The 27,378-nt window shown below is 46.8% G+C and overlaps 1 protein-coding gene across 1 annotated transcript in view; it reads left to right on the top strand.

Moving 5' to 3' along the window:
- LOC146351703 (cytochrome P450 2J5-like) overlaps positions 1-24,208 on the top strand; it is a 60,287-nt gene extending 36,079 nt beyond the window's left edge. Inside the window, exons 5-9 of the mRNA XM_084845711.1 lie at positions 1,373-1,549; positions 12,074-12,215; positions 12,788-12,975; positions 15,995-16,136; positions 24,018-24,208. Coding sequence (XP_084701837.1) covers positions 1,373-1,549; positions 12,074-12,215; positions 12,788-12,975; positions 15,995-16,136; positions 24,018-24,208 — 840 coding nt within the window. The remainder of the gene's footprint in view (positions 1-1,372; positions 1,550-12,073; positions 12,216-12,787; positions 12,976-15,994; positions 16,137-24,017) is intronic.
- The last annotated feature ends 3,170 nt before the right edge of the window (positions 24,209-27,378 follow it).

Consider the following 27,378-nt stretch of genomic DNA (forward strand, 5'->3'; position numbering starts at 1 on the left):
CAGATTATATGATGCTTGTCTTGCAGGTGGTTGATGGCTACTGTTATCGCTGGCAGACATATCGTGCCAAGAAAGGGTGCTCGCCAGGCGCTCCTCGTCAGCCTGCAGCGAAATGACAAGTGGGGCACCTCAGGGTTCTGCCCTGTGTCCAGATAGAGGTTTCTGTAATATCTTTGGCTAATTCCTTTGAAAACCATCTTAGACAGTGGCCTGTACCAAAATGTGCGGCAGCCGTTTCCATAATGGAATTATACACTGTGTGAAGAAATACTTCCCTTACATCTCTTCTGAAGCTACTTCCATTTCCTCATGAAGAATGGCTGTTTGGGGCTTTTTATTTAGTTATTTGCCCCATACTATGCACCCCTACATCCCAATAATCTAATCTGGACTAGACAGATTATATCATTTTAAGAAGATAAAAGAAGGGAGTGTCGGCTCAGACATCCTTGCTGCTGCACACCCCCCCCCCCTACAAATCAGTAAACCCCTCCGCTCCTCCACCCCAAATCCATCTTTTCACTAAATGAGAATCACATTAATATTTTGGGCTTCAAGAGTAATCCAGAGGATGATATCGAAGTGCTAATCCAAAGGGGCTGGCTGATAGAGGACGGTGTTACCCCGCCTCCTCCCTGTGTCAGGGTGGACACTGAGCCCATAGAATCCCAGAGTAGTTCTGATGCTGAGAAACAGCAGTCGCTCCTGGGAGAGGAGCGCACTCCTCTTTCCCAGGACCAACAGCTGACGGAGATTCCTCCCACCCACATTCCTAGTTTAGTTAGCAGTCCAGGGAGTGACCGAGCAGAGATAGCAGACTTAGTGGATGCGCGACACAGATGCAGAGAGTGGTGCGAGATGGAGGGCACCGAGAGGAGCGTAGTGCCCGGTTGGCACGCACTCAATCGGCTGCGCCCCGGGGATCCAAGGGAAAAGGGGAGGGATTCTCCCTAGTCCTTAAATACAGGGGTCTGCCAGTAATTCCCTTTCAAACGGGGACCAACTGTTCCAACTTAGGGCATAGGGATGCTGCTGCTCAGATCTAGTTGCTACCTGTAGAGTTGTTAAGTTATAAAAGAAGAATAAAGCTTTGAAAAGAATCCCTTTGTCTGTGTCTGGACTTGGCTACTGGGTTAGACTGAGAGAGCCCTCCAAGGAGCCCTTGACACCCTGATGATTAGGGGAGGGCTAGGGGTGGGCTAGGGTAATTTTAGAAATGTGATGTTTTTAATGTTGAATTTTATTGTATGAACTGTTTTTATTGTTGTACATCGCCCAGAATGGCTGGGTGACCAGCCAGATGGGTGATTAATAAATTTAATAAAATGAATGAATGAATGATGCCAGGATTTTGCTTTCGTCTTCCCTGTAGTTGTATGAACTGTTCCCGTGGATCATGAAACATCTTCCAGGGCCTCACAAAAAGGCACTGTCTGCTGTGGGGATAGTGCTTTCATATGCCAAGGAGGAGATAGAGAAGCATAAGGAGCAACAGGCCTTTCACGAGCCGCAGGATTTCACGGATTTCTATCTCCTTCAGATGGAGAAAGTAAGTCTGGAATTTCTGTTTGAAAACTACTCATCCAGGCTATCATTATCTTTCCTTCTTTGTCTGTTATATCTCACAAATCACCAGTAATTTTTTCTCGGCCTCAGATAATATTTGCATTTAGGGCAAACTTCACCCATATTAAATTCACTTGCTGAACTGAGTTTTACTCCATACATCCACTTAAGTGCATCCACTCCAATGTCTGGAAAATAAAACAGCAGATATTTTCATAACCCCAACTAGGAGTGTGATAGGGTGGCTGTTGATGAGTGGAAATTTATGCATCAGGGCATCTTGCCAATGGAACTTTGCTTCTATACTAAAAAACAACAACAAAATGAGTATGGTTTAGGGCCCATTCCACACAAAACACATACTTAGAAAACCAAAACGACTGATCTTTTAATCATCCTGATCATGCAACGTGATTTCTTGATTATATTTAAATCCCTCTGTCTTCCAAGAAGCTTATGTAGGTGTTCATAGTTTCCACCTCATGTTATCCACACAGCATCTGTGGAGTAGGTTGAGTAACTGGTTTAAGGTCACCCAGACACCCAGTGAACTTCATGGCTGGGCAGGAATTTGAACCCATTTCTTCCCTATCTAAGTCTCACACTTCAGCCATTCTGTCACAATGGCTTTGCTGCACAAATGGGTAAATTGTGAAAGTTCAATTGAGCCATATTAGTTGATCTTTGAAGTAAACAGTGATATCATACCACAGATTAAATAATGCCATATATACTGTGACATACCCTAATACTGGTGGGATTTTTTGGTATTGCTGCCTCCTTTTGGAAAGGCAGCTAGCAGAGAAAAAATAAAAGGCAAAACAGAATGAGTGTTTACCAGTCCCACAGGCAGGGGCATTCCTAGGTTCTTTAAAGATCCAGATCATAGGCCCATAACACAAATTTGCATGTGCTGATATTTATATAAATATATTTCCGACTCAAATCAGGGGCGCGGGTCAGTGCACACCGTTAATAGGTGTGTGTGTGTGTGTGTGTAGTTAGATGCATACATACATAGATTAGAAGTGTTCACTGACACCCCCCCCCCTTTCAACTCAGACCCTGATTCAGCAGTTTAGAAAACATCTCACTTCTGCTTGGGTCAATTTGGATTCTGTCCTATTCAAGTCAGTACCAAGCCTGAGGCAAGTTTCGGAAAACTGAGTCTTTATGCTTCCTATTGATTATCATGGGAAATAGGGGAAAAAAACCATTATGACTTTTTTCTCTTGGTCAGAACTGGATGGTAATTGCAGGCATAATTGCCCCTTAGGAGGGGATTACTCCTGTGCAATGTCAGAAAAATACCTGCGGGGTTTTTTTGTGTGCTATGTGCCTTTGCATTTTGATTTTCTTTTAAAGGGAGCTGCCACTGACTTTTTTATTCCTTGGTTGAATTGGATGAAAATTTCAGGATTCATTGCCCCATCAGAGGAGATAATCTCTGCTAAATTCCAGATAGCCCCAGGGGGTTTTGTGCAAGGGTAGCCTTGACATTTGGGGGGAGGGGTGTCTCCAAAAGAGACATACAAGGAAAAATAACTTGTGGTGGAATCCTGTGCACATTTTCTTGGGGGGTAAGCTTCATTAAACATAATGGGGCTTACTTTGAAGTAGGCATACAGAGGATTGCATGAGTGAGCAGTATTTACCTCCCCTCCTATTTTTATTAAAGCTTTCTGTTCATAGGAACATAGGAAGCTGCCTTATACTGAGTCAGAAGATTGGTCCATCTAGCCCAGTATTGTCGATACTGGCTGGCAGCATCTCTCCAGGGTGTCAGACAGGGTTCTTTCCTAGCCCTACCTGGAGATAACAGGGATTGAACCCGGGGCCTTCTGCATGCCAAGCAGGTGCTCTACCACTGAGCTACATCCCTTCCTCTTGCTGGTTAATGACAACCAACAGACAAAAGAACCCCAGATTCATTCCTCTGCAACTTTGTGAACCCAGTTTTCTTGAAGACTTGGATGAGGAGGAGGAGAAAAACCAACCCTCTTGACTGTTTGTGTAAAGTCAAATACAGGTCAGGACTACTCTTTCCTTCTAATAAATTTGCCAAGATACTCTCATGTTTGATCATCCTCCCCCTTGGCAATCAACAAACAGTGACTCATAGTTCAAGCTATTATGGCTTTCTTATGCTAAAGGATTTTGAACTGTGGTGCTGGAGGAAAATTCTGAGAGTGTCTTGGACTGCAAGATCAAACCAGTCCACGCTCCAGGAAATAAAGCCAGACTGCTCACTTGAAGGAATGATCTTAAAGGCAAAACTGAAGTACTTTGGCCTCATAATGAGAAGACAGGATACCCTGGAGAAGATGCTGATGCTAGGGAAAGTGGAAGGCCAAAGGAAGAGGGGCCGACCAAGGGCAAGGTGGATGGATGATATTCTGGAGGTGACGGACTCGACCTTGGTGGAGCTGGGGGTGGCGACAGCTGACAGGAAGCTCTGGCGTGGGCTGATCCATGAAGTCACGAAGAGTCGGAAGTGACTGAACGAATAAACAAAACAACATACTAAAGGAAAGCCTTTCCACAATGCAGATTCAGGGAAACTCTCAAATTGCCCCAGGCTCTAAATGACTATTCTCTCTATTAGGGAAAACAATCCACAGGGAGTGAAGTAGCTGACAGTTTGTTCATGGACACTGATGTCAAACCAGCCTAACAGTGATGTTCCTCCCTTAGGGTGGCTGCCTTCTACATTAGTTTCTAAGATTGGCTATCCTGGCAGAGCATCTTAGCCCTGTCCCTAACTCTGCCCACTTTGACTTGTGATGCACTCTAGCATCTCTCAAGTCACGCCCCTCTTCCTCTTCCTCGGAAACTTAGGTTCCCAGGAGAGGTGGCAACTTGGCCTGGGCCATCGGTTTGTCAAGGCCTTGGGAAGATTCTCTCCCAGTGCCTAGGGGCTCTGGTGGAGGTTCCTCCCCCATTCTCTGATCTAGCTGTTCCAGCTCTGATTCAGAATCAGAGTCCTCAGAAAGCTCAACGGGCCTGGGCTCAACCTTACAGATATGCTCTGGGTGGAATAAAGAAGAGACAGAAAGACCAGGATGGGGTAGAGAAGAAGAAAAGAAGAATGGTGATTGGAAATTGAGGGGGAGAAAGAGTATTCCCCAAGCCAAGTGTCTCATTTCAGAGAGGTATCAGTGCAGAGGAATTTAGAAGCCTGCGGAGGGTTTGTAAGGATTGCACAAATTAACTATGTGAGACAAGGTGCCTGATGGCTTTCTCTTCCTTTTTCAAAACTGTAAAACCTAATTAAAAGCCCCAGCACTTCCTCGATGCTGATGTCCCCTAGTCCTAACCCTCCTTTTGGAATAATCTTGAGGCCTGCAGCTATTTCGAAGAACTTAAAGTGAAGGGGAACTCAGCTGTTTGTGGAGGTGACTGAATCTTTTGCTGTGCTGAAGCTACTAAATTCCCGTAGAAGCGAAAGTCTGCAGTTTGGGGCAGTAAACTAAGATTCTGTGTGAAATACCAGTATGTCACATGGAGTTCTTTCTGCCCTTTGCTCTCCCTCTTCAAAAAGAGTCTGCAACATCCATGACTGAGCCATCTCAGTAGCAAGATAAAAGCTCCGTGTGAAGAAAGCCCTATTATGCCATTGCTGAAATGACATCTGTGTGGTGCCTTTGGCTGGCAATCTTTTCTGGAGATAGGTTGTTGTCATGATAGTATCTCCCTATAATCGATTAGGTAGGTCTGCATCTGTCAGCATACACCTTGACCTTTCCAGCTGAGAACTCAGCCTCCTTTCTGCAGTTCCATTCTGCTCAGGAGGTCACGCCACATCCCTCCTGTGCACATCCCTCCTGTGCAGCATGCCCTGTTCATCCAGGAATGTACTCACCAGTGTTGTCTGATTGCAGTGCCTGAGGTCTGTTGTCAAACCTTTCGCTGACCCTGGTGACATATTTCTTCAGCATGTTGTGTGTTTCTTTCACTCTTTTTCTTTGAGTAGATATGTTACGCAGCATCTTGAAATATCATCCAGAAAAATTAAAACCTATCTAGTCTTCTCTAATGAAGGCACATCGATTGGACCACAGAGATCACTGTGTACAAGATCTAGCACTTGGGTGCTTCTTTTTTCAATTCGAGTTGGAAAGGAGGGCCTGGTCCCCTTTGCCTTTACACAGCATATGCACCTATAGTTCACTGGAAAATGTACTGGCTAGTGAATCCACTATCTGTAATCCACTGCTTTGGTTTTGATTCACTGTTGCTGGCCTTGAGGCTTTTGTGATTCAAAAGGAAATTACTCCCTGTGGTTCTTTTGTTGTTGTTGTTTATTCGGTCAGTCACTTCTGACTCTTCTTGACTTCATGGGCCAGCCCACGCCAGAGCTTCCTGTCGGCCGTCACCACCCCCAACTCCCCCAAGGTCAAGTCCGTCACCTCCAGAATATCATCCCTCCATCTTGCCGTTGGTTGGCCCCTCTTCCTTTGGCCTTCCACTTGCCCTAGCATCAGCATCTTCTCCAGGGTATCCTGTCTTCTCATGATGTGGCCAAAGTACTTCAGTTTTGCCTTTAAGATCCTTCCCTCAAGTGAGCAGTCTGGCTTTATTTCCTGGAGTATGGAGTAAACCTTTTTTTGAGGTTGAACTGCAACCCAGCTTTTGCACTTTCTTCTTTCACCTTCGTCATGAGGTTCCTCAGCTCCTCCTCGCTTTCAGCCATCAAAGTGGTATCATCTGCATATCTGAGCACTTTGAAAAACTTGCCTCTGATGCTTCTTTGTTCTCTCTGTTTAAAATTTTGAGAGCTACTATTGGTCAAGGGGTGGGATTCCTTGTTGCTAGGTGAAGGGAAGTCATTTGCAAAATGTCATTTGCCATCACAGTAAAAAGAACTCTTTGATTGGTTCTTGAATCTTTCCCTGGACAGGGCTTTTCCCCTCTTCTTCCAACTCTCTAGATAATTTTTTTCCCAGATGCCTTGGGATTAACATGGAGTTCTATTCATTGCTCCCTCAACCAGGAAATGGCACTTTAAAATTTTAGCTCAGCTCTCCTATCCAAGACAGAGATAAAATTTCCAAAATTATCTCCTAGAGATCCAATCAAACCTCCCAGTTTTTGATCATCAGGAAATGCTAATACAGTTAGTTTTACTTTACCAAAATCATGATCAAATCTGTTATATGTCTCTCACAATTTCGTCTGGACTCAAGCCTCAGTTTACACATTTCTTGGATCCAGATGGACTGAAGCTTAGAACATGAAAATCCAAATGCAGCCTCAAGGCAGTCTAACATATATTTGCATATTTTAGACTCCTTTACATGAATTTGCTGATCATCATCGAATGCATCATAAATAAAAGCCTGCATCTTTCTCTAGCCATTTCTGAGTTTCTCCTGCATCTCCTGGTTTATCTTTTGTAATGCTCCCTGAGCCCTTATTTGCTTCTTTATGTGTGTGAAAGGATAACAAAATAACCTGGTAAAACCTGCTCTCCGTGGCCAAGCCCATAATCTGTTTGATCATTTGGTATTGCTGCCTCGTTTTAGAAAGGCAGCTAGCAGAGAAAAAACAAAAGGCAAAACAGCATGAGTGTTTACCAGTCCCACATGCACAAATGGAAGGACAGTATAAGGTTTCAAAAAGCATTTGTTCAGTCCATTGTGTGTTCCATTACACGAGCAGGAGCAAGAAAGTAAGCCCTATGCTCCCAGCAATGGTACAAGGTCTGAGGGAGAGGCCCTGTTGAGACGCACATTGGGGAAGGGTGGTTAGGCTAACTATGGTGCATTGTGGTTACTGCTATCCACTGCGACAGCTAATGCTCCATGCAAAGGTAACCATGTTTTGCAGTGTGGTTAGACTAACCATTCTTTGACAACCCTCCCTGCCGCAGTCCTCCAGTTGGGCGACCACACATCCCAGCGGCATTGTGCTGTGGGCCATTTTGGTGCTCGGCACTGCCGCCCAGTTTGGTGCTCGGCATTGCCAGCCATTTTGGTGCTTGGTGCTGCTGGCCATTTTGTTGCTTGGTGCTGCCGGCCATTTTGTTGCTTGGTGCTGCCGCCCAGTTTGGTGCTCGGCACTGCTGGCCATTTTGTTGTTCGGTGCTGCCGGCCATTTTGGTGTTCGGTGCTGCTGGCCATTTGGGTGCTTGGCACTGCCAGCCATTTGGGTGCTTGGTGCTGCCAGCCATTTTGGTGTTCAGCGCTACTGGCCATTTTGGTGCTTGGCAGGTCAGCAGCCTGCTGCCCCCTGTGCCACGCCACATGGCCCCTGGATGTGTCCTGCAGCATGGACTCACACAGTCTGAGATCCGTCTTGCCCATTCCAGAGGCCAATAATCTCCGCTTACTGCTGTAATACACCACCTCGTTGCACAGCGCATCTGCGCTGCAACCGGAAATGGGCAGCCATCAGGAATCAGCTTCTGTCACTTCCGCCGACAGCTTATGCTGCTTCAGGCACAGCGCCAGAGTCCATGATGCATTGTAACAAGCTCCATCACACCTGAAGTCACCTGGCCGTGCCCATAGTGTGCCCACAGTGGCAGTGGGCCAGGGCACAAGCAGCTGCAAGCTGCAGCTCTGTGCTCCCTTCGGTGCTGGCATGCAGTGAGCTATTGCTGGGGGTGGTGCATTGGCGGGGTCGTGGCAGTCATGTCATTTGCTGCTAAGCAAACCATAGAGACCTTAACCATAGAGATCTGCCACTCAGGTATGAATGGCTACTCCTGCTTTGGCTGCTCTTGCCACGGAGCTCTGTGGCAGCTGTCAGTTAACCTTGGAGACTGTTCAGACATCTAAGCCTTGGTAGAGCCCACTAACTATCTTGCAGCTAGTGGTTCGTGAACATGGTTAGTCCATGGTTAATAAACCACCATGGCTGGGACAGATGCCTGTTCAGACACCATGCTAAACCAACATGGTTAGCTCAAAACTCCTAACCATCATGGCTTAGCATGATGTCTGAACAGGGCCCAAGAAAGAAGAAGAAAAAAGAGAAGAGCAAGAAGCCACACTGCAGGCTGTGTTGATCCTAACACTAGGTATGCCCAAAATTTAGGGATGTACAAAAGTCTCTTACCTGTATCGAAATTTGATTCTTGGTGGGGGGGAGGCGCTCCGTCCCTCCACCCCCTAATCCTGGCCGGCCGGGCCGCAAATGGCGGTGGCCATAGCCGCCGCCATTTGCGTCCCTGCAGTCAGCCGTGATAGGCTACATAAATGTTTACGTAGCCTATCACAGCTGAGTGGAAAAAAAAAACCGTGCATATGCAAATGGCGGCGCCCATGGGCGCCACCATTTGCATACACGTGGTTTGTTTGTTTGTTTTCACTCAGCCGTGATAGGCTACGTAAACATTTACGTAGCCTATCATGGTATTTTTAAAAAATCTAGCCGTGATAGGCTACGTAAATCTTTACGTAGCCTATCACTTTTTTTGTTGTTGTTGTTTTTTTACTGGAAATGGCGGTGGCGGCAGCTGGTCGGAAGACCGGCCGCCACAGCAGCTGCCGCCGAACCGCCCCCGAACCGCCGCTGGAGCTGCTGCCGCCAGGATGATTCGCCCAAGGTAAGTCCCATCCCGGGGGGGGGGGTGGCAGACTGTTTCGCCACCAATTTTGGGGGGCCGAATGCGCTGGCATTCGGTCTCCCCGAGATTCGTGGCGAAATTCTCTGACATCCCTATCAAAATTCCCATACATGAACTACTCAACTGCCACACTGTCCCCTTCTCATAATTGCAGACAAAGTTGCAATATACCCAACAAATACCACATAGGAAATAAATATTACACTCAGCTTCCATGATCACTATCATAAAAGCAGATTAGAATCTTCACTGCACACATCGGATGCATAGTCAACAGTCAATGCAGATCAGTTATCCCTGACATCTTTTAACCACCCTATTGAATTCATAATCAGAGTGACGAAGGAGGGAGAAAAGGGGGTTACTGAGCATCAGAAATACGAAACTCAGGGCAGTAGTTATTAGGGCTATGCGCAGACCCCCCAATTCATCTTGGAGGCCAATTCGGATCTTCTGAATCAGCCCTGATTCACTTTGGAGCAATTCGGACCTGATCCGATTCACTTTGGATTGTGATCCAAATCAAGACTGGGATATCTGAATTATTCAAATTTTACATTTTCCCAGTGACTTGCATTGTAAAACAGAAATGACCATACTTTTTCCAGTGTTTATGATAAATACATGAAATCTGGGGACCTGGCAGCCCCAATGGAGGTGACTGAAACTGCCAAATTTCAGACAGTGTTTTCCCAGCAGTTTTTGTGGTAGGCGCAGGTACAATTTGCTTTTTTCAAGGAAATCTCTCAAAGCAAAAAGTTAAAATTCTTCAGTGTTTCCACAGAAGTGCATGAAATATGAGCACCTGGCAGCCCCTATGGAGGTAACGGAACCTGCCAAATTTCAGTTTGTTCCAGTAGTTTTTGTGCTAGCCGTGCATAACAGTTCCTTTTCTCAGAAACTGAAACAAAATTTAAAAGAACTGTCAGCCACACAGGGGATTAGAGATCCTAATCAGAAGGAGTTTAAGGTGAAAATTAGGAGTTCACTATCCCTAATCTCTGGTGCAAGTTTTTTTGAAGGGCAAAAGTATTTTCCTTTTGTCTGTCCCGAATCTGCCACTGACCTGAGGCTCTCATTAAGGGAAGAAAGAAAAGTTAAACATCTCTTTGGCTACAAACTGCAATACACAATACCAGGAAAAGTCACACTGACTAAGTCACTGGCGCGTCTTTATTAACTGCATTGCTGCACTTTTGCTACTCCATATAATTTTATAGATCTCCGCCATATTTTCCTTACTTCTAAATTAATCATTGAAGCCTTTTATATGGGAGTTGTTCCACCTCCTGATAATTTTGGCAGCCCTTTTCCCCAGGAAGGGTAAGATGACACCAACAGTGATAATAAAAAAGTACACATAGCCCATCCTGATCATATCCTTCTTGTGGTCATTTGATGTACACAAGGGAAAACAAGCAACAGGGAAAGTGTCTTGGAAAATCAACAAAAGTGATGATGCTTCAAATTATGTGTATTGTGTACTGCTTTGCCTCACTGTGTGTATTGGACTGTGTGTTAGTGTACTGCTTCGGCCACCCACTGTTTGCTTGTGCACTATAATGTGTATGGTTTAGTTACACAGCGTGCACACATACACACACACACACGACCAAAAGAATAGCATATGCAGAAAGAAAAGCTACCTACAAGCTAAGGGATGAGAAGGGATATAACACTAAAGCCTAACAGCAAAGGGGGTTGGGTTTTTTGTTTTGTTGTTTTGCATTCGTTGTTTTTTTATTTAAGAATATAGAAAGTTGAAAACTGGGAAGGGAAGGAATAGTAATTGAGAAAACCGGGGAGCCAAAGAACAAACAGTACAAAGCAAGGAAACAAACTGCTGGGTTAAAAGTTCAGCCCTATCACCACACAAAAATGTCACTTCCCACCAGGGCTCAGTTTTCCCCTCCCAACTTCTCCTGTCCACCACCCCGCTTCTCTAGCAAGTTGTTACATTTGCTCAGACAGGCTGTGTTGGCTTCAGAATTGTCTGAAGCGATCCAGAGTGCTTTGGATCTCTCCAACCCACTTCAGACTGCTTCAGACCACTCCAGACCAACTTTGAAATCACTTCAATTTGCTGTGGAATTCGGGATTAGGACTGCAGCGGTGCACAGTAGGGATGTCGCGAGCGCAGTTCAGGGTTTGGAAATTTGTCGAGCAACCCCTGCCCGCAACCCCTGAACTGCACCCACCAATACATTGTTCTTGTTTGGCCCCCGCACGTGCCTGTTCGCGCTCCCCAGTACTCACCACAAACCGATTCAGTGAGCACCGCCATTTTCGCGCCTTTGATGTCTGCGTAAAACAGGAAGTTAAAAAAATTCAAATATGTGCATTTTGGAGCTGGGAAAGCTAAATAAGCACAATAATAGAGGGATTATGCCTCTAATATTGCGCTTATTTAACTTTCCCAGCTCCCAAATGCACATATATGAATATACACATTTTTTTTACTTCCTGTTTTATGCAGACATCAAAGGCACGAAAATGGCGGCGCTCACTGAATGGGTTCGCAGTGAGCTTGGGAAATTCACCGAACCCGTGCGTGGCTCGAGCACAGGTTCGGGGGGATGCGAGCAGGGTCGCTGCTTCAGCAAGTGCCTGGAGAAACCGAACTTGGGTAAGTTCTTACATCCCTAGTGCACAGCCCTATTAGTTATTACACATTAATTAATGCAGACTTCAGTGCATCTTTGGGACTCAGCATATCACACTATATAGCTTATTTTCACAGGGAACAGCCACAGTCCAGAGATCCTCAAACACAGTAGAAGATGCAGTATGCATGTGAGTGGAAGACTCTTCTCACACTCAACTAGGAAACAAGAACTTGTTGCTAGGATAATAAGAGAGGCACAGAAAGTAAAGGAGTGTTTAGGGCAGCCTGTAATTCATTGTCAATGAAATTGTACCTTTCCTGTTTTCAAGAGCAGGAATGACCCCAACTCTACCTATGACGAAGAGAACCTGGCTCAGTGTATTCTTGACCTCCTCTTTGCGGGAACAGAGACAACCAACACTTCTCTGCAATGGGCGTTGCTGCTCCTGACAAGTCATCCAGGCATCCAAGGTGAGAGAGACGTCCAAAGCCCATTCTTGATTCCTCTCATACAGTTCTTTGAAGAGTTCAAACCAATCAAATGATGTGCTAAGACAGGGAAGTTTTTAAAGATTACATTGAGCTTTCAGTCTGACTGTGCCTCCAACAAGCTTTCTTGAAGAAATGGAACTTAGCTATAAGCAAATAAGTTTCTGGATGTCTTTTACGAGGCCAGAACCAGTATGGCCTACAAACATTAGCACAAAATACAAGTATACAAATATTATAAATGAATACATAAAATAAAATATCCCTACACAGCCATGAGACTCACCGGGATGACAGTCCATATTTGTCCCCCTAACCTACCTCACAGGGTACTTAGGAAGATTAATGGTGGGGGACGAATAAGTATGGTGTTTTGGTCTCCTTGGAGAAAAAGTGGTATAAAAATGTAATAAACTGATTATAATTATGGATTCATTGAGAGAGTTATATGGAATAATTTCATGTAGACTAAATATTCATCAATGAGTATTCAAGCTTTCTGAAATGAAAAGTCATATTCAAAATAAAGCTTGAATTTCCATCATTTTCCTCAGATAAAGTCTACAAGGAGATTAAAGATGTTTCAGGTTCTTCTCACTCAATCTGCTATCGAGATATAAAGAAACTTCCCTACACTAATGCCACGATACACGAGATCCAGCGTTCAAAATATACATTCTTATTTGGGCTCGCAAGACAATGTGCAAAGAATGTGAAAGTGAATGGTTTTCTCATTCCCAAGGTATGGAATATAGTGATGGCCACAATCCTGTATCCCAGGAGCAAGGAGCTTTACATATTTACATTTTTTATGGGTTCAAAAGTACAAACCTGAAAGTTTTTGAAGTTACAATTGTAAACATCCAGCTTTTATTATAAAAGGACACAAAAGATCTAGGGCTGAACTGGAACACCCAGCCCCAGTTCCTTCCCCATCCCCCCAAGTACAGGTTGCAAACAGGAAAGGGGACTTCTGATTATTTTCAAGGAGGGGTGAAAGGATTTGAAGTACAGTGGCAGTTACAACTGGTGGCTTAATCGCCCCTTTTAAAAAACTGCTTGTGTAGACAGCTGCAAGCATACAGACTGCAAGCATTCCTGCTCCCCCTTAGGGATGTACGAATCCCTTACCTTGCCATCCACAGGGGTCTGCCGTGGGGGGGAGGGATCCTCCCCCCAGAATCCTTGCCGGCCAGCTCCGCTCCATGGAGATTTTGTGGAGCCACTGGCTGGCTCCGAAGCCCCAGCGATATGGCTGCCATGGCCATATCGCTGGCTGGACTGACAAACTGCAGACACAAATGGCGTATTTGTGTCCCTGTTCCTTCACACGATAGGCTATGTAAAGATTTACATAGCCTATCACATCAAAGAGCAGGGACACAAACGGCGTCCACTATGCCGGTCACCATTTGTGTCCGCAGTTTGTCAGTCCAGCCAACGATACGGCCATGGCGGCCATATCGCTGGGGCTTTGGAGCTGGCGGCAGGCAGGATCCGCCAGCGAGGAATTTGCAATAGAGGAGGAGGTAGGAGATCCTATCCTCCACCGACTTCTATTGAATCCGGCCTCATTGGGGTCCGTGGAGGATTTCTCCAATATCCCTACTCCCCCACCCATTAAAAGTAAAACCCCAAAGCAGGCCATGATTCACCAGCTGCCTGCATCATCCCCAGGGAATGCTGGGGTGAGGAAATACTTGTGCTCTTGCTCAGAGTTCTTGCTTGGAGTCTTTTCTTTTAATGGGTGAGCGGGGGAGAAGGCCATCTGCTTACTACAGGAAGCACCTAAAAAGGAAAAGGTTTGAATGAGAGAAGGCAAACACCCCCCTGAAACATTTTTCTTATTCTTTGGCCCACAGACGATGTAGGCCAGGACCATATGAGTTGAGAACATGAGTTTAGAACAGCCCATCAAATAACCAATCCAGAGTGGCCGCGTTTGGACATCACTTTAAGCCATAGTGGCTTAATAAACTACTCACAGTAGCTTGTATTTAAAATAGTCCACAATGCCCTACCACACAACCTGACTAATAAGCTACTGTGAGTAATCTGACCCATCCCGCCCCTCCCCTTGTCCCGTTGCATTCCTCCCACCTGAACAGTGGCGCTGTTCCACCCATTCATTGTATCTCAGCAGGGGCTACAAGGAACGAAATCCAAGTGTTCACCAAAAAGGGGGTGGGAACTATAACACCTTGGAGGTTTGCAGGATCAGGACCACACTTCACACAGAGCCTCTCCTAGTTGGGAGGCACCCAGTGCACCATCAAAACCCTCTGCAATTACCTGAGAGCAGGAAAAATCCCAGGTGCAATAAAAAGGGGTGGTGAAAATTAATACTTGGGGGTTTGCAGGATTGGGACAAAACATAGGCAGCCTCCCCTAGTCAGGAGGCAGCTAACACACCCACAAAACCTTCAATTACACCTTACCCCCCACCCCGATAGCCATTGCTGGCATAGACTCATTTAGTGCCCTCAGTAGAGCTAAAGTACTATAGCGCTAAAGTGGAATTGTGCACCTCCCCTCCCCAGACATTGCTGGCAGAGCCCGTTTTGTTCTCAATATTGCTAAAGTACTATAGCACAATTGCGCATTTCACCCCATAGGTATTGCTTGCACAGACCCTTTAGCTGTTCGCAATAGAGCTAAAGTGCTAAATTGGTAAAGCATAATTGCGTATAGACATTCCTGGCATAGTCCCTTGAACTGTCCCCAGTAGAGGGAACAGTTCCCAAAAGAGAACTCCTTCAAGGAGCAGAGGAGCGGCGATCTCAGACACTCTGGCCACACAAATATGTTAGAGATGTATGAATCCCTTACCTTGTTCCATTGTGGGGCTTCCGTGGTGGGGGGGAGGCACTCTGTTCCTCCCCCCAGAATCCGACCCGGCCGACTCCGCGGAGCCACCAGCCGGGGCCAGCTGCAGCCGGACTTCCGGCCACTACGCCGGTCGCCATTTGCGTCCCTGCCAAGCCATGATAGGCTACACAAGTATTTGCGTGCCTGCCTTTTGCCATGATAGGCTATGTAAATACTTACATAGCCTATCACGGCAAAACAGCAGGGGCACAAATGGCATAGCGGCCGCCATTTGCGCCCCTGCTCTTTGCCGTGATAGGCTACGTAAGTATTTATGTAGCCTATCATGGCAAAAGGCAGGCACGCAAATGGCGGCCACTATGACGGCCACCATTTGCGGCCGCAGCAGCCCAGCAGTGGCCAGAAGACAAGCTGGAGCTGCCGCCACCGTATCCGCTGCCGCTGCCACATCCGCCGCCAGGTAGGTCTGTCCCGGGGGGGATTTTTTGGGGGGTGGCCAGAGGGGGAGGCCATTCCTCCACGGGCTCTGCGGGGCTGGATTCCCAAGAATCCAGCCTCACTGGAGTCTATGGCGGATTTCTCCAACATCCCTAAAATATGTAGCCAACTAAAATAACCCACGGTGACTGCCAGATGACACGATAAGCCATGATGGGTTAAATAACCCCTACTGCAGACCGTGGGTTGTCAGAGTGGGTTATTTTGGCCAGGTAAGCCAGAATGGGTTAAAAAATAAGCCAGCATGGAACATGATAACCCCTTGTGGCTTATTTAGCACATCATGGGTTATCGTGACATCCGAACCCAGTCTGTGAATCCTCAGGTCTGAGAAAAGTGTGTGTGGCTTCTATGATTAGTACTGGAAAAGTGAGGAACAATCCTGCAATGTGATGTTCTGGCTTCATTCTCGGTCAAGCGTTTCTTTCTTGCAGGGGGCATATATTGTTCCAGACCTGCGCTCTGTTCTTCTGGATCCTGAACAGTGGGAGACTCCTGAACAGTTCAACCCAAATCATTTTTTGGACAAAGATGAAAATTTTGTGGCTAGAGAAGCATTTCTGCCATTTGGTGCAGGTACAAATGCAGAAATCCAAACCTCCTTGTGATTTATAGATATGTTTTGTGGGTTATTTCCAAGAAATGCCATATGATCTCCTTTAAGGCAAGCCTGAAACAACCCCAGCTCTTTTTATTAGATGTAACTGAGTTTGGCCTGAAATCACAGTCTGAACTTATTTCTCACAAATGTCAGCACTGAAGGTTACTGGGGTTTGTCTCAGCTTTTCATTTTCTAAGAACAAAGCTATATTTGCTGTATTTAGGTTGTAATTTTCTGCAAAGTTACCTGGGGGTAGGCCCCTTACTTTGGAGAAGACAAGCATACGAATGCATTGTTAGTGCTGGACTTTGGAAAATGACTATTTAGTAACAGTCACTGAATTGCCATCTCATTTCACATGTAGAATCTCTCAGTGTTCTGTGGCTTTGTTAGTGGAACAGTTGAAAGATAAATGAAATTCATATGAGGTTTGGGATGATGAGGTTTCCTCTTTTTCCACATGGGAATATATAGCATTTGTACAGAGTCAAACTCCCCTTCATGGATCACTGCCTTGTTGTGTCAAAGGGGCTTGCGTAACTCAGTGAAGTCATAAGCTATGCCATGCAGGGCCACCCAAGACGGACAGGTCATGGAGGAGAGTTCTGACAAAATGTAGTCCACTGCAGAAGGAAATGGCAACCCACTCCAGTATTTTTGCCAAGAAAACCCCATGGAACGTATCAGAAGGCTAAAAGAGATGACGCCGGAAGATGAGCCCCTCAGGTCGGAAGGTGTCCAATATACTACTGGGGAAGAGCAGAGGGAATTTCCAAGTAGCACCAGAAAGAGTGAAGTGGCTGGGCCAAGGCCGAAAGGACACTCAGCTGTGGATGTGTCTGGTGGTGAAAAGAAAATCCGATGCTGTAAAGAACAATATTGTTTAGGAACCTGGAATGTCAGATCAATGAATCAAGGTAAGCTGCAGGTGGTCAAACATGAGATGGCAAGATTGAACATTGACATCTTGGGAATCAGCAAACTCAAATGGACAAGCATGGGCGAATGTAATTCAGGTGACCATCATATCTACTACTGTAGGCAAGGATCCCTTAGAAGAAATGGAGTAGCACTCATAGTCAACAAAAGGGTGGGAAAAGCAGTACTGGGGTACAATCTCAAAAACAATAGAATGATCTTAGTACGAATCCAAGGCAAACCATTCAACATCACAGTAATTCAAGTCTGTGCCCCAACCACTGATGCCAAAGAAGCTGAGGTTGATTGGTTCTATGAAGACCTTGGTGTACAAAATGAAGCCTTGGTGTACAAAATGGCCTTGGTGTACAAAATGAAGCAGGACAAAGGCTAATCGAGTTTTGCCAAGAGAACACGCTGATCATAGCAAACACTCTTTTCCGACAGCACAAGAGGCGACTCTACACATGGACATGACCAGATGGTCAATATCAAAATCAGATTGATTATGTCCTTTGCAGCCAAAGATGGAGAAGCTCCATACAGTCAGTAAAAACAAGACCTGGAGCTGACTGTGGCTCAGATCATGAGCTTCTTGTTGCAAAATTTCGACTTAAATTGAAGAATGTAGGGGAAACCACTAAACCATTCAGGTATGACCTAAATCATATCCCTTATGAATATACAGTGGAGGTGACAAATGGATTTCAGAGATTAGACCTGATAGACAGAGTGCCTGAGGAACTATGGACGGAGGTCCGTAACATTGTTCAGGAGGCAGCAACTCAATTCATCCCAAAGAAAAAGAAATGCAAGAAAGCCAAGTGGCTGTCTGATGAGGCTTTCCAAGTAGCTGAGGAAAGAAGGGAAGTGAAAAGCAAGGGAGAAAGGGGAAGAATGCAGAGTTCCAGAGAATAGCAAGGAGAGACAAGAAGGCCTTCTTAAATGAACAATGCAAAGAAATCGAGGAAAACAACAGAATGGGAAAGACTAGAGATCTCTTCAAGAAAATCGGAGATCTCAAGGGAATGTTTTGTGCAAAGACGGGCATGACAAAGAAGGCAGGGACCTAACAGAAGCAGATGAGATTAAGAATACGTGGCAAGAATACACAGAAGAACTATACAGGAAAGATTTGAATGTCCCTGATAGCCATGATAGTGCGGTCACTGAACTTGAGCCAGACATCCTAGAGAGTGAGGTCAAGTGGGCCTTAGGAAGCATTAGTACCAACAAAGCTAGCGGAGATGACAGTCTTCCAGCTGAGCTATTTAAAATCCTAAAAGATGATGCTGTTAAAGTGCTGCACTCAATATGCCAACAAATTTGGAACACTCAACAGTGTCCACAAGACTGGAAAAGGTAAGTTTACGTTCCAATTCCAAAGAAGGGCAAAGCCAAAGAGTGTTCAAACTAGCGCACAATTGCGCTCATTTCACATGCCAGCAAGGCTATGCTCAAAATCCTTCAAGCTAGGTTTCAGCAGTATGCAAACCGAGAACTACCGGAAGTACAAGCGGGGTTTCGAAGAGGCAGAGGAACTAGAGATCAAATCGCCAACTTTCGCTGGATCATGGAGAAAGCAAGAGAATTCTAGAAAAACGTCTATTTCTGCTTCATTGACTATGCTAAAGCCTTTGATTGTGTGGATCATAACAACTGTGGCAAATTCTGAAAGAGATGGGGGTACCAGACCACCTTACCTGTCTCCTGAGAAACCTGTACGAGAGTCAAGAAGCAACAGTAAGAACCGGTCATGGAACAAGCGATTGGTTCAAAATTGGGAAAGGAGTACGACAAGGCTGCATATTGTCGCCCTGCTTATTTAACCTATATGCAGAGTACATCATGAGAAACGCCGGGTGGGATGAATCACAGGTCGGAATTAAGATTGCTGGGAGAATTATCAACAACCTCAGATACGCAGATAATACCACCCTAATGGCAGAAAGCGAAGAGGACCTAAACAGCCTCTTGTTGTGGGTGAAAGAAGAGAGTGCAAAAGCTGGTTTGAAACTCAGCATTAAAAAAATGAAGATAATGGCATCTGGCCCCATCACTTCATGGCATATGGAAGGGGAAGAAATGGAAGCAGTGACACATTTTACGGGGATGAGCACCGCACCCTAGAGTCGGACACGACTGGTTGGGGACACCTTTTACCTTTTTAAGATCACCGCAGACGGTGACTGTAGCCATGAAATTAAAAGACGCTTGCTCCTTGGGAGGAAAGCTATGGCAAACCTAGACAGCATAGTAAGAAGCAGAGACATCACTTTGCCGACAAAGGTCCGACTAATCAAAGCTATGGTTTTCCCAGTAGTAACGTATGGCTGTGAGAGCTGGACTATAAGGAAGGCTGAGCACCGAAGAATTGATGCTTTCAAACTGTGGTGCTGGAGAAGACTCTTACGAGTCCCCTGGACTGCATGGAGGTCAAATCAGTCAGTCCTAAAGGAAATCAACCCTGAGTGCTCCTTGGAAGGACAGATACTGAAGCTGAAGCTCAAATATTTTGGCCACCTAATGCGAAGAGAAAACTCTCTGGAAAAGACCCTGATGCTGGGAAAGACTGAAGGCAAAAGGAGAAGGGGATGGCAGAGGATGAGATGGCTAGATAGCATCACTGATGCAATTAATATGGACTTGAGCACGCTCTGGGAGAGAGCGCAGGACAGGAAGGCCTGGCGTGCTATGGTCCATGGGGTCACGAAGAGTCGGACATGACTGACCGTCTGAACAACAACAACAACAGAGTCAAACTACTGCCCTAGCATTTTCATTTCTGACTGCCAGCAGCTCAAAGAGTTTTTCTGCACGAGGCATTTATCACGCACTCGTCATTCCCTACTCGCAGTTGTTTATGGATTCTTTATATGATGACATGATCCCCCAGTTTCGCTTCTCTGTCCAAACAGCACTTTTGGAGAGGTTTTCCTCTAGTCTATTTGTGCTATTCTGCTCCACCACTGTGTCCTCTAGAGGCTATGGAGCAGGAAAGCAGGAAAAGAAACACTGTATATGTAGGGCTAGGATCTCAAATCTGCGATGAAACCAAAAGCAGATGCAGAAAATTAACAGCCGATTAACAGCCTCATGTAAGGACAAGGATGTCAGGGCACCCGACTGCTTCTGGGAGTCTCTCAGACTCCCCCCACTTGCCCCGCCCGGCTCAGTGAGCCACTGCTGCCAAGCCACACAAGTGGCCAGGACTTACCAGACCCGCCTGCTCGCACCCAGCAGCCGCCTGTCCACCATGCAAGCCACCATTTTTATGGAAGATGGGGGCTCTAGATTTCCTATATGTAATGTTTTATGGCTGTGAAGGGCCATTTCTGTCCTTTTCGTATATCTAATGCTGCGGAAATGGCCCTGCAAAATCAAGAACGCTGATCTTCCGTAAAATGGTGGCTCGCAGGGAGCAGTGGGCAGCTGTGGGTTGCTCCCAGACTGCTCACCGAGTGGCAGCGATGGTTCCTCTAGCATCCACCATGTGCAGACTCAGACGAGTCTGCCCATCCCTATGTAGAAAAGCTTGTAGACTCTTTTTCAGTGCCATTCCCTGTGTTCCCCATCCTTTAACTGGAGATGCTGCATACAGATCCTGGAACATTCTGCACGCTAAACTCTATGGCTCTCCCATTCTGACCCTCTCCCTTCCAAAGCAGAGTCCCATTTCAAATATTTCAGCAGGGGGGTAGGGGGGAAGAACAATTTCAGAATACAGAGGGAGGCCAGGGGCCATACAGGGAGCATGCAACGAGGCATGGACAGACCCCTCTCCGTCCGGGGCGCAGGGGAGCTCGACGAGCTGCCTCCCGCCCTCGCGCAGCCCAGACCTGCTTGGCGAGCCTCCCTGCTTACCTCATCTGCCAAGCTGCGCCAGCCCCCCCCCCCCCGCGCCACCGACTCTGGCAGTCAAGTCCTTCTGCTTTATGCACACAAGGGCTTGACTGCCAGAGTCCTCGGTGTGGACAGCCCCCAGTGTTCTCGCCCTGGCCTCCAGAGGAGGCCTGTGAAACAGCGCTGGGTGCCACAGTGCTCCCAGCTGCTCATTGAGCTCCAGCTCTCTTGGCAGCCAGGTCCGTCAGTGCCCCAGGGCTTGGTGAGTGGGGTCCAGGATGCCGGACAGGGGGGAGTCCATCGGACTCCACCCCCTCTTCGGATTGCCAGGCCATCCCTACATGCACCGTGTGGTGTTTGGTGAGCAGCTGAACACTGTGCCTCCCTATACTAGATGTCAGGGTGGAAACTGAGCCGATAGAACCCCAGAGCAGTTCTGATTCTGAGGAGGATCAGCAATCCGTGGGAGAGGAGCCCGCTCATCCCTCACAGGCACAGCAGCTGGCAGAGATTCCTCCTGCCGGCGTTCCTGAGATAGATAGTGACCCTGGCAGCAAGAGAGTGCTGGAGGGGGGCTTGCTGGATGCTTGGTGCCGGCGCAGAGAGCGACGACAGATGGAGGGCATGGAAAGGAGGCATAGCGCCCGTTTGGCACGCAAGCAACAGCCACCTCCCATGGACCCAAGGGAAAGAGGGAGGATCTCTCCCTAGCCCATAAGTTCAGGATCTTCAAGTGACTCTCCTTCAAACGGGGATCAACTGCCTGCCCGGAGCATAGGCTACTCTGCTGTTCCTTGCTTAGTCGCTGGTGATTAGCATCTGAAAGAGTCATTAAGTTGTAAAAGGATTAAAGCCTTGAAAAGAATCCTTTCACCTGTGTCTTGAGTTGGCTATTGGAGTCTACTGAAAGAGGCTGCCAGGGCGCTCCTGACACTAGGGCTGGAATCTGTAATGCCTTCAGCCACAAAGGAAGGCTGCAAGGCTTGTTCCTTCATCACCCCGCGAATGGTGCATCGCACTGCAGAACAGCTGAGGACGAAATAAAACCCTGTAACCCCCTTTCAGTCCAGCGCCAACTGCAGGGTGGGGGAGGGGTGGCAGAACAGTCAGCAACTGCAGGCCCTTCTCCCTCCCTTTCCAGCCCTCACCACATCTTCCCTGGTGAATTTGTGACATATCCCATGACTGCTGGGTTGGCCAGTTGCTCGTACTGACCAAGGGTTATCTGTGACGATCAGCTATGAGATCTTGGCCCAGCTCCATGTAACAAGACGCCACTGTGGGCGAATTCCCCCGTGGGGTTACTGTCACGGTGGCAGTCCCCGTTTTGAACATTCGGGGCATGAGGGGGGGGCTCGCTGTAGCTTCTCGTTCTGTGCAAACCCAGCAAGGGTGGGTTGTTGGGGTGGTTGACGACCCTAAAACCTGCAACCCTAAAACAGCCCACGGCTTCTGGGTGGCTTCTCAACCACCCCAACAACCCGGCCTCGTCTGGGTCGCATGCAATGAGAAGCTGCAGCACCGTGGGCTCTGACTGCAAACTGGCACCCCGTGGGCTAAGCCACAGTGGGCTGCAGTGACGGCGTGAACCAGGTCAGTGACATTACAGCGGCTGGGGCAGCGGAGTGGAAAGCAGCCCTTATCATTGCCCTGTCCTAAGTACTTCCAGTAGTTTTGCTGGCTCTGAAACTGTACTCAAGCAACGTCTCCTGCTTGGGCTCTCCGAGGTTGCCAGCCAGTAGCGCAAAAGGGGCTTATGGAGGGGGCAGTTGCAGCAGCTCCTGGTGGGTCGCTTTGGGGGTGCAGGGCGGGGATGAGCCTCCAACACCTGTTCCTTTCTCAGGTGCACGCCTTGTTCCTGACTGGGATATATGCTGTAGAGCAGTGGTCTCCAAACTTTTTTGATCAGCACCCCTATCAGTAAACAGTTTTGGGGGACACACCCCAAAATATTAAAAAGGGTGAGATAAAGAAGAAATAATCAATATTTTAAATATAATTTATTTTATTTATTAATGGGATAAAAAACCTTTTTGCTTTCACTAAAAATATTTTTTAGTAAGAGCAATGTGACTGAAGATGCTTCATTATTTTTGAGAATTTTGGTTTAACACTTTGTGATGTAGTGATTCAAAAGTCTGGTTCTAAGTTCAGTTTATTTTTTGATACATGATTTTGATGGCTCTCACAGATTAAAAAGACGAACACAAAGATACGTAGATCCAAATGAAAGAAGTGCATCATTGGCTGTGCTTACTAAATCATGATACTCATTTTTTAGTCCTATCCCCAAATTATGCAAAGGTTGTTGTTGAAATTTGGCTAGTAAACTTCCCTCTTCCCTCTTGTCAATCAGTTGTTCTTGCAAACTCATCAGAAGGTGTTGCATTTTTAACAAATGGGTTCAAAACCCACTGAAATTCTTCATTTGGAAGATTTTTAAACAACTTAGAAATTTCAATTTCGAAGTGTTTTAAGTGTGCAGATATGAGGGTTTTCAAAGGTGAGACACGTTGTTTTTGGCAACAAAATCACATACTTATAGAAACATTTCCAAACATCCATTTTCAAAATGCTCTCTCCGTAGCATGAATTTCTTTCAAAAAGCACTTACTTTCTTACTCATTGTTAAAACATCCCCTTTACCTTGAAGGGACAGATTAAGTGTGTTCATTTTTTCAAAAATATCTGCTAGGTAGCATACTACGGACAGCCACTTCTCATCGCAGAAAAGATCGGCATATTTGGAACAAATTTGCTCTCCTTCGGCAGGATGGCAGCTGCTCCGGTGCCGCGGGCAAGCAAGCAGCTGCACCTCGTTCTGCCGTGCCTGGCAGAGACCGGCGCCATTGCTCTCCATGGCTGCGGCACAGGCAGGATAGTACTGGAGCCAAGAAAGAAATGCCGTGGTGCTTCCCTGTCCGGCTCCCATCCCATCCTGCTGCCTCGGCCGCCGCCATCCATGCACACCATGGCAGCTCGTCGGGGCAGCAGGAGGCTGCTCAAGTATCAGGCTCGTGCACACCCCCCACACACTTCGGAGACCATCCTCCAGGTAATGCTCATTTGCTGCCCTTCCCCTGCTCTCTCCCCAGGGGCTCGGGTGTGTCCGGGGGAGCAGCTGGCGAGGATCGAGCTCTTCGTCTTCTTGACCAGCCTGCTGAGGGCCTTCAGGTTCCAGCCGCCGGACGGAGTGAAGGAGCTCAATCAAGAACCCATCACAGGGTTGATAACACACCCCCATCCTTATAAAATCTGTGCTGTTCCTCGCTGTAGCTCATTGTAAACCCTATCCATGTAGTTACAGTGGCATGTTTATTACTGTAAATATCTCCCTCGTTTCCTTTTACTGAACAGATCTGCTCCCCATCCCCACCTTGAATTTGCTGTTTATGCACAAAGGCTCAGGGCTGGATTCTTCCTGCCTGTGACTGGAGTGGGCTGCCAGGGCTAACCAGGGCACCCCCACCTCCCCTGGTGCAGCAGGAGCTCCGTCTGGGCAGCCACAGTTGTCACAGTTGTCAGCCACAGTTGTCACAGTTGTCTCCAGAAATATACAAGTGTTTTCCCAACTGGTGGGCTCCAATATTAGCCAAAGTGTGTTTCCTCAAATTAACAGAATGGGTACATTCCCAGTCGGTCAGAAACAGAGTATCGGCATTCCAATATACAAGAAGGGTGATAAGCAGGATCCTAAGAATTGTCAACCAGTAAGTCTTTTGGACATTGACTCTAAGCTATATTGTAAAATGTTATTAAACCAGCTGGAGGATTAGGAGTCTTCTAACCATATTATCTATTCTGAACAGCCCAGTTTCAGGAAAGGCCAAAATACGATTGATCATTGCCTGAATCTTTATTTTTTAGCCCAGCAAGGCCCAGTCTATCTTAAGGAGCGCTTCCAGCAACACCAGACAGGCCACTTAACAAGATCAGCCTCGGATGGCCTTCTCTCTGTCCCATCAGCCAGGACAGCTAGACTGGTGGGGATGAGGGAGAGGGCCTTCTCTGTGGTGGCCCCCACTCTGTGGAACTCCCTCCCTAGGGAACTCTATCTAGTTGATAGAGAGCAGTTGTGGCATAAATTGGGCAATGCTAATATTGATAAAAGTCTCTTGTTTCTGATGAAGGAACTCTATTCAGATACAACCGCCAGAGTAAGAGTGGGCATCTCTCGTTCCTTAACTGAACCCATCAAGAGAGGGGTGAAACAAGGGTATCTTTTGTGTCCACTGCTTTTTAATGTATATTTGAACGATATAGTTTTAAAATTATCTGGGCCAGAATTTTTCATCCTGCAATTGGGTCAAAAAAAGGTTCTATTCTATTATATGCTGACAATATGATTTTATTATCACTCATTTGTATAGGTTTAAGTAGGCTGCTGTCTACGCTTAGTGAATATTGCACGAAAGAAAGGTTAATATTAATTATGCTAAAACAAAGGTGGTGGTGTTTGGAAAAAGACATTCCCACTTCCGACGGTCCATTGATGGCCATCAGATCGATCAGTGCCAGGAATTTAAATATCTTGGCATTCATCTTACAGAAAATCTTTCCTCGAAAGCTCATGTGGAAGCAACTAAAGTAACGGCCTTAAGAACTATTGGAGCCATTTGTTGTTCAGTCGTGTCCGACTCTTCGTGACCCCATGGACCATAGCACGCCAGGCCTTCCTGTCCTGCGCACTCTCCCGGAGTGTGCTCAAGTTCATATTCCTTGCATTGGTGATGCTATCTAGCCATCTCATCCTCTGCCGTCCCCTTCTCCTTTTGCCTTCAGTCTTTCCCAGCATCAGGGTCTTTTCCAGAGAGTTTTCTCTTCGCATTAGGTGGCCAAAATATTTGAGCTTCAGCTTCAGTATCTGTCCTTCCAATGAGCAGTCAGGGTTGATTTCCTTTAGGATGGACTGATTTGACCTCCTTGCAGTCCAGGGGACTCGTAAGAGTCTTCTCCAGCACCACAGTTCGAAAGCATCAATTCTTCGGCGCTCAGCCTTCCTTATAGTCCAGCTCTCACAGCCAGACATTACTACTGGGAAAACCATAGCTTTGATTAGACAGACCTTTGTCGGCAAAGTGATATCTCTGCTTCTTACTATGCTGTCTAGGTTTGCCATAGCTTTCCTCCCAAGGAGCAAGCGTCTTTTAATTTCATGGCTACAGTCACCGTCTGCGGTGATCTTGGAGCCCAAGAAAGTAAAATCTGTCACTGCTTCCATTTCTTCCCATTCTATATGCCAGGAAGTGATGGGGCCAGATGCCATGATCTTCGTTTTTTTAATGTTGTGTTTCAAACCAGCTTTTGCACTCTCCTCTTTCACCCTCAACAAGAGGCTCTTTAGATCCTCTTCGCTTTCTGCCATTAGGGTGGTATCGTCTGCATATCGGAGGTTGTTGATAATTCTCCCAGCAATCTTAATTCCGACCTGTGATTCATCCAACCCGGCGTTTCTCATGATGTACTCTGCATATAAGTTAAATAAGCAGGGCGACAATTTATTTATTTATTTATTTATTTATTTATTTATTAAATTTATTAATCGCCCATCTGACTGGTCACCCAGCCACTCTGGGCGATGTACAACCCACCATAAAACAATTTAAAACAATAAAATTTTACCATAAATTTTTTTTTAAAAAAATACCCTAACCCACCCCAAATGCCTGCCTGAACAACCACGTTTTTCATGCACGACGGAAGCTCATTAAAGAGGGGGCATGACGGAGTTCCCTAGGGACGGAGTTCCACAGAGTGGGGGCCACCACAGAGAAGGCCCTCTCCCTCGTCCCCACCAGTCTAGCTGTCCTGGCTGATGGGACAGAGAGAAGGCCATCCGAGGCTGATCTTGTTAAGCGGCCTGTCTGGTGTTGCTGGAGGCGCTCCTTAAGATAGGCTGGGCCGGAACCATATAGGGTTTTAAAGGTCAAAACCAACACCTTGAATTTGGCGTGGAAAACAACTGGTAACCAGTGCAACTCCTTCAGCACTGGAGTGATGTGATCTCGCCGGCGGCTGCCTTTAATCAGGCGAGCCGCCGCGTTCTGTACCAGCTGCAGTTTCCGAACCGTCTTCAAGGGTAACCCCACGTAGAGCGCATTACAGTAGTCTAAATGAGAGGAGACCAGGGCATGTACTACCAATGGGAGCAGATGGTCGGGAAGGAAGGGGCGCAGCCGCCGTATCAGATGGAGTTGATATAGCGCTGTCCGGCTCACAGCTGACACCTGAGCCTCCATGGACAGCTGGGAGTCCAAAATGACCCCCAGGCTGCGGACCTGGTCTTTCAAGGGTAGCTGTACCCCATTCAACACCAGGTCAACATCCCCCAGCCTCCTCTTGTCTCCCACCAAAAGTACCTCGGTCTTGTCAGGGTTGAGCTTCAGCTTATTCCTCCCCATCCAGCCACTCACCGTCTCCAGACATTTGGACAGGGATTCTACGGCCAACCTTGGT

This window comes from Heloderma suspectum, chromosome 3 (assembly GCF_057233095.1).
Source record: "Heloderma suspectum isolate Gila_16-S chromosome 3, 16-S_ref, whole genome shotgun sequence".
In the NCBI taxonomy this organism is placed as follows: Eukaryota; Metazoa; Chordata; class Lepidosauria; order Squamata; family Helodermatidae; genus Heloderma; species Heloderma suspectum.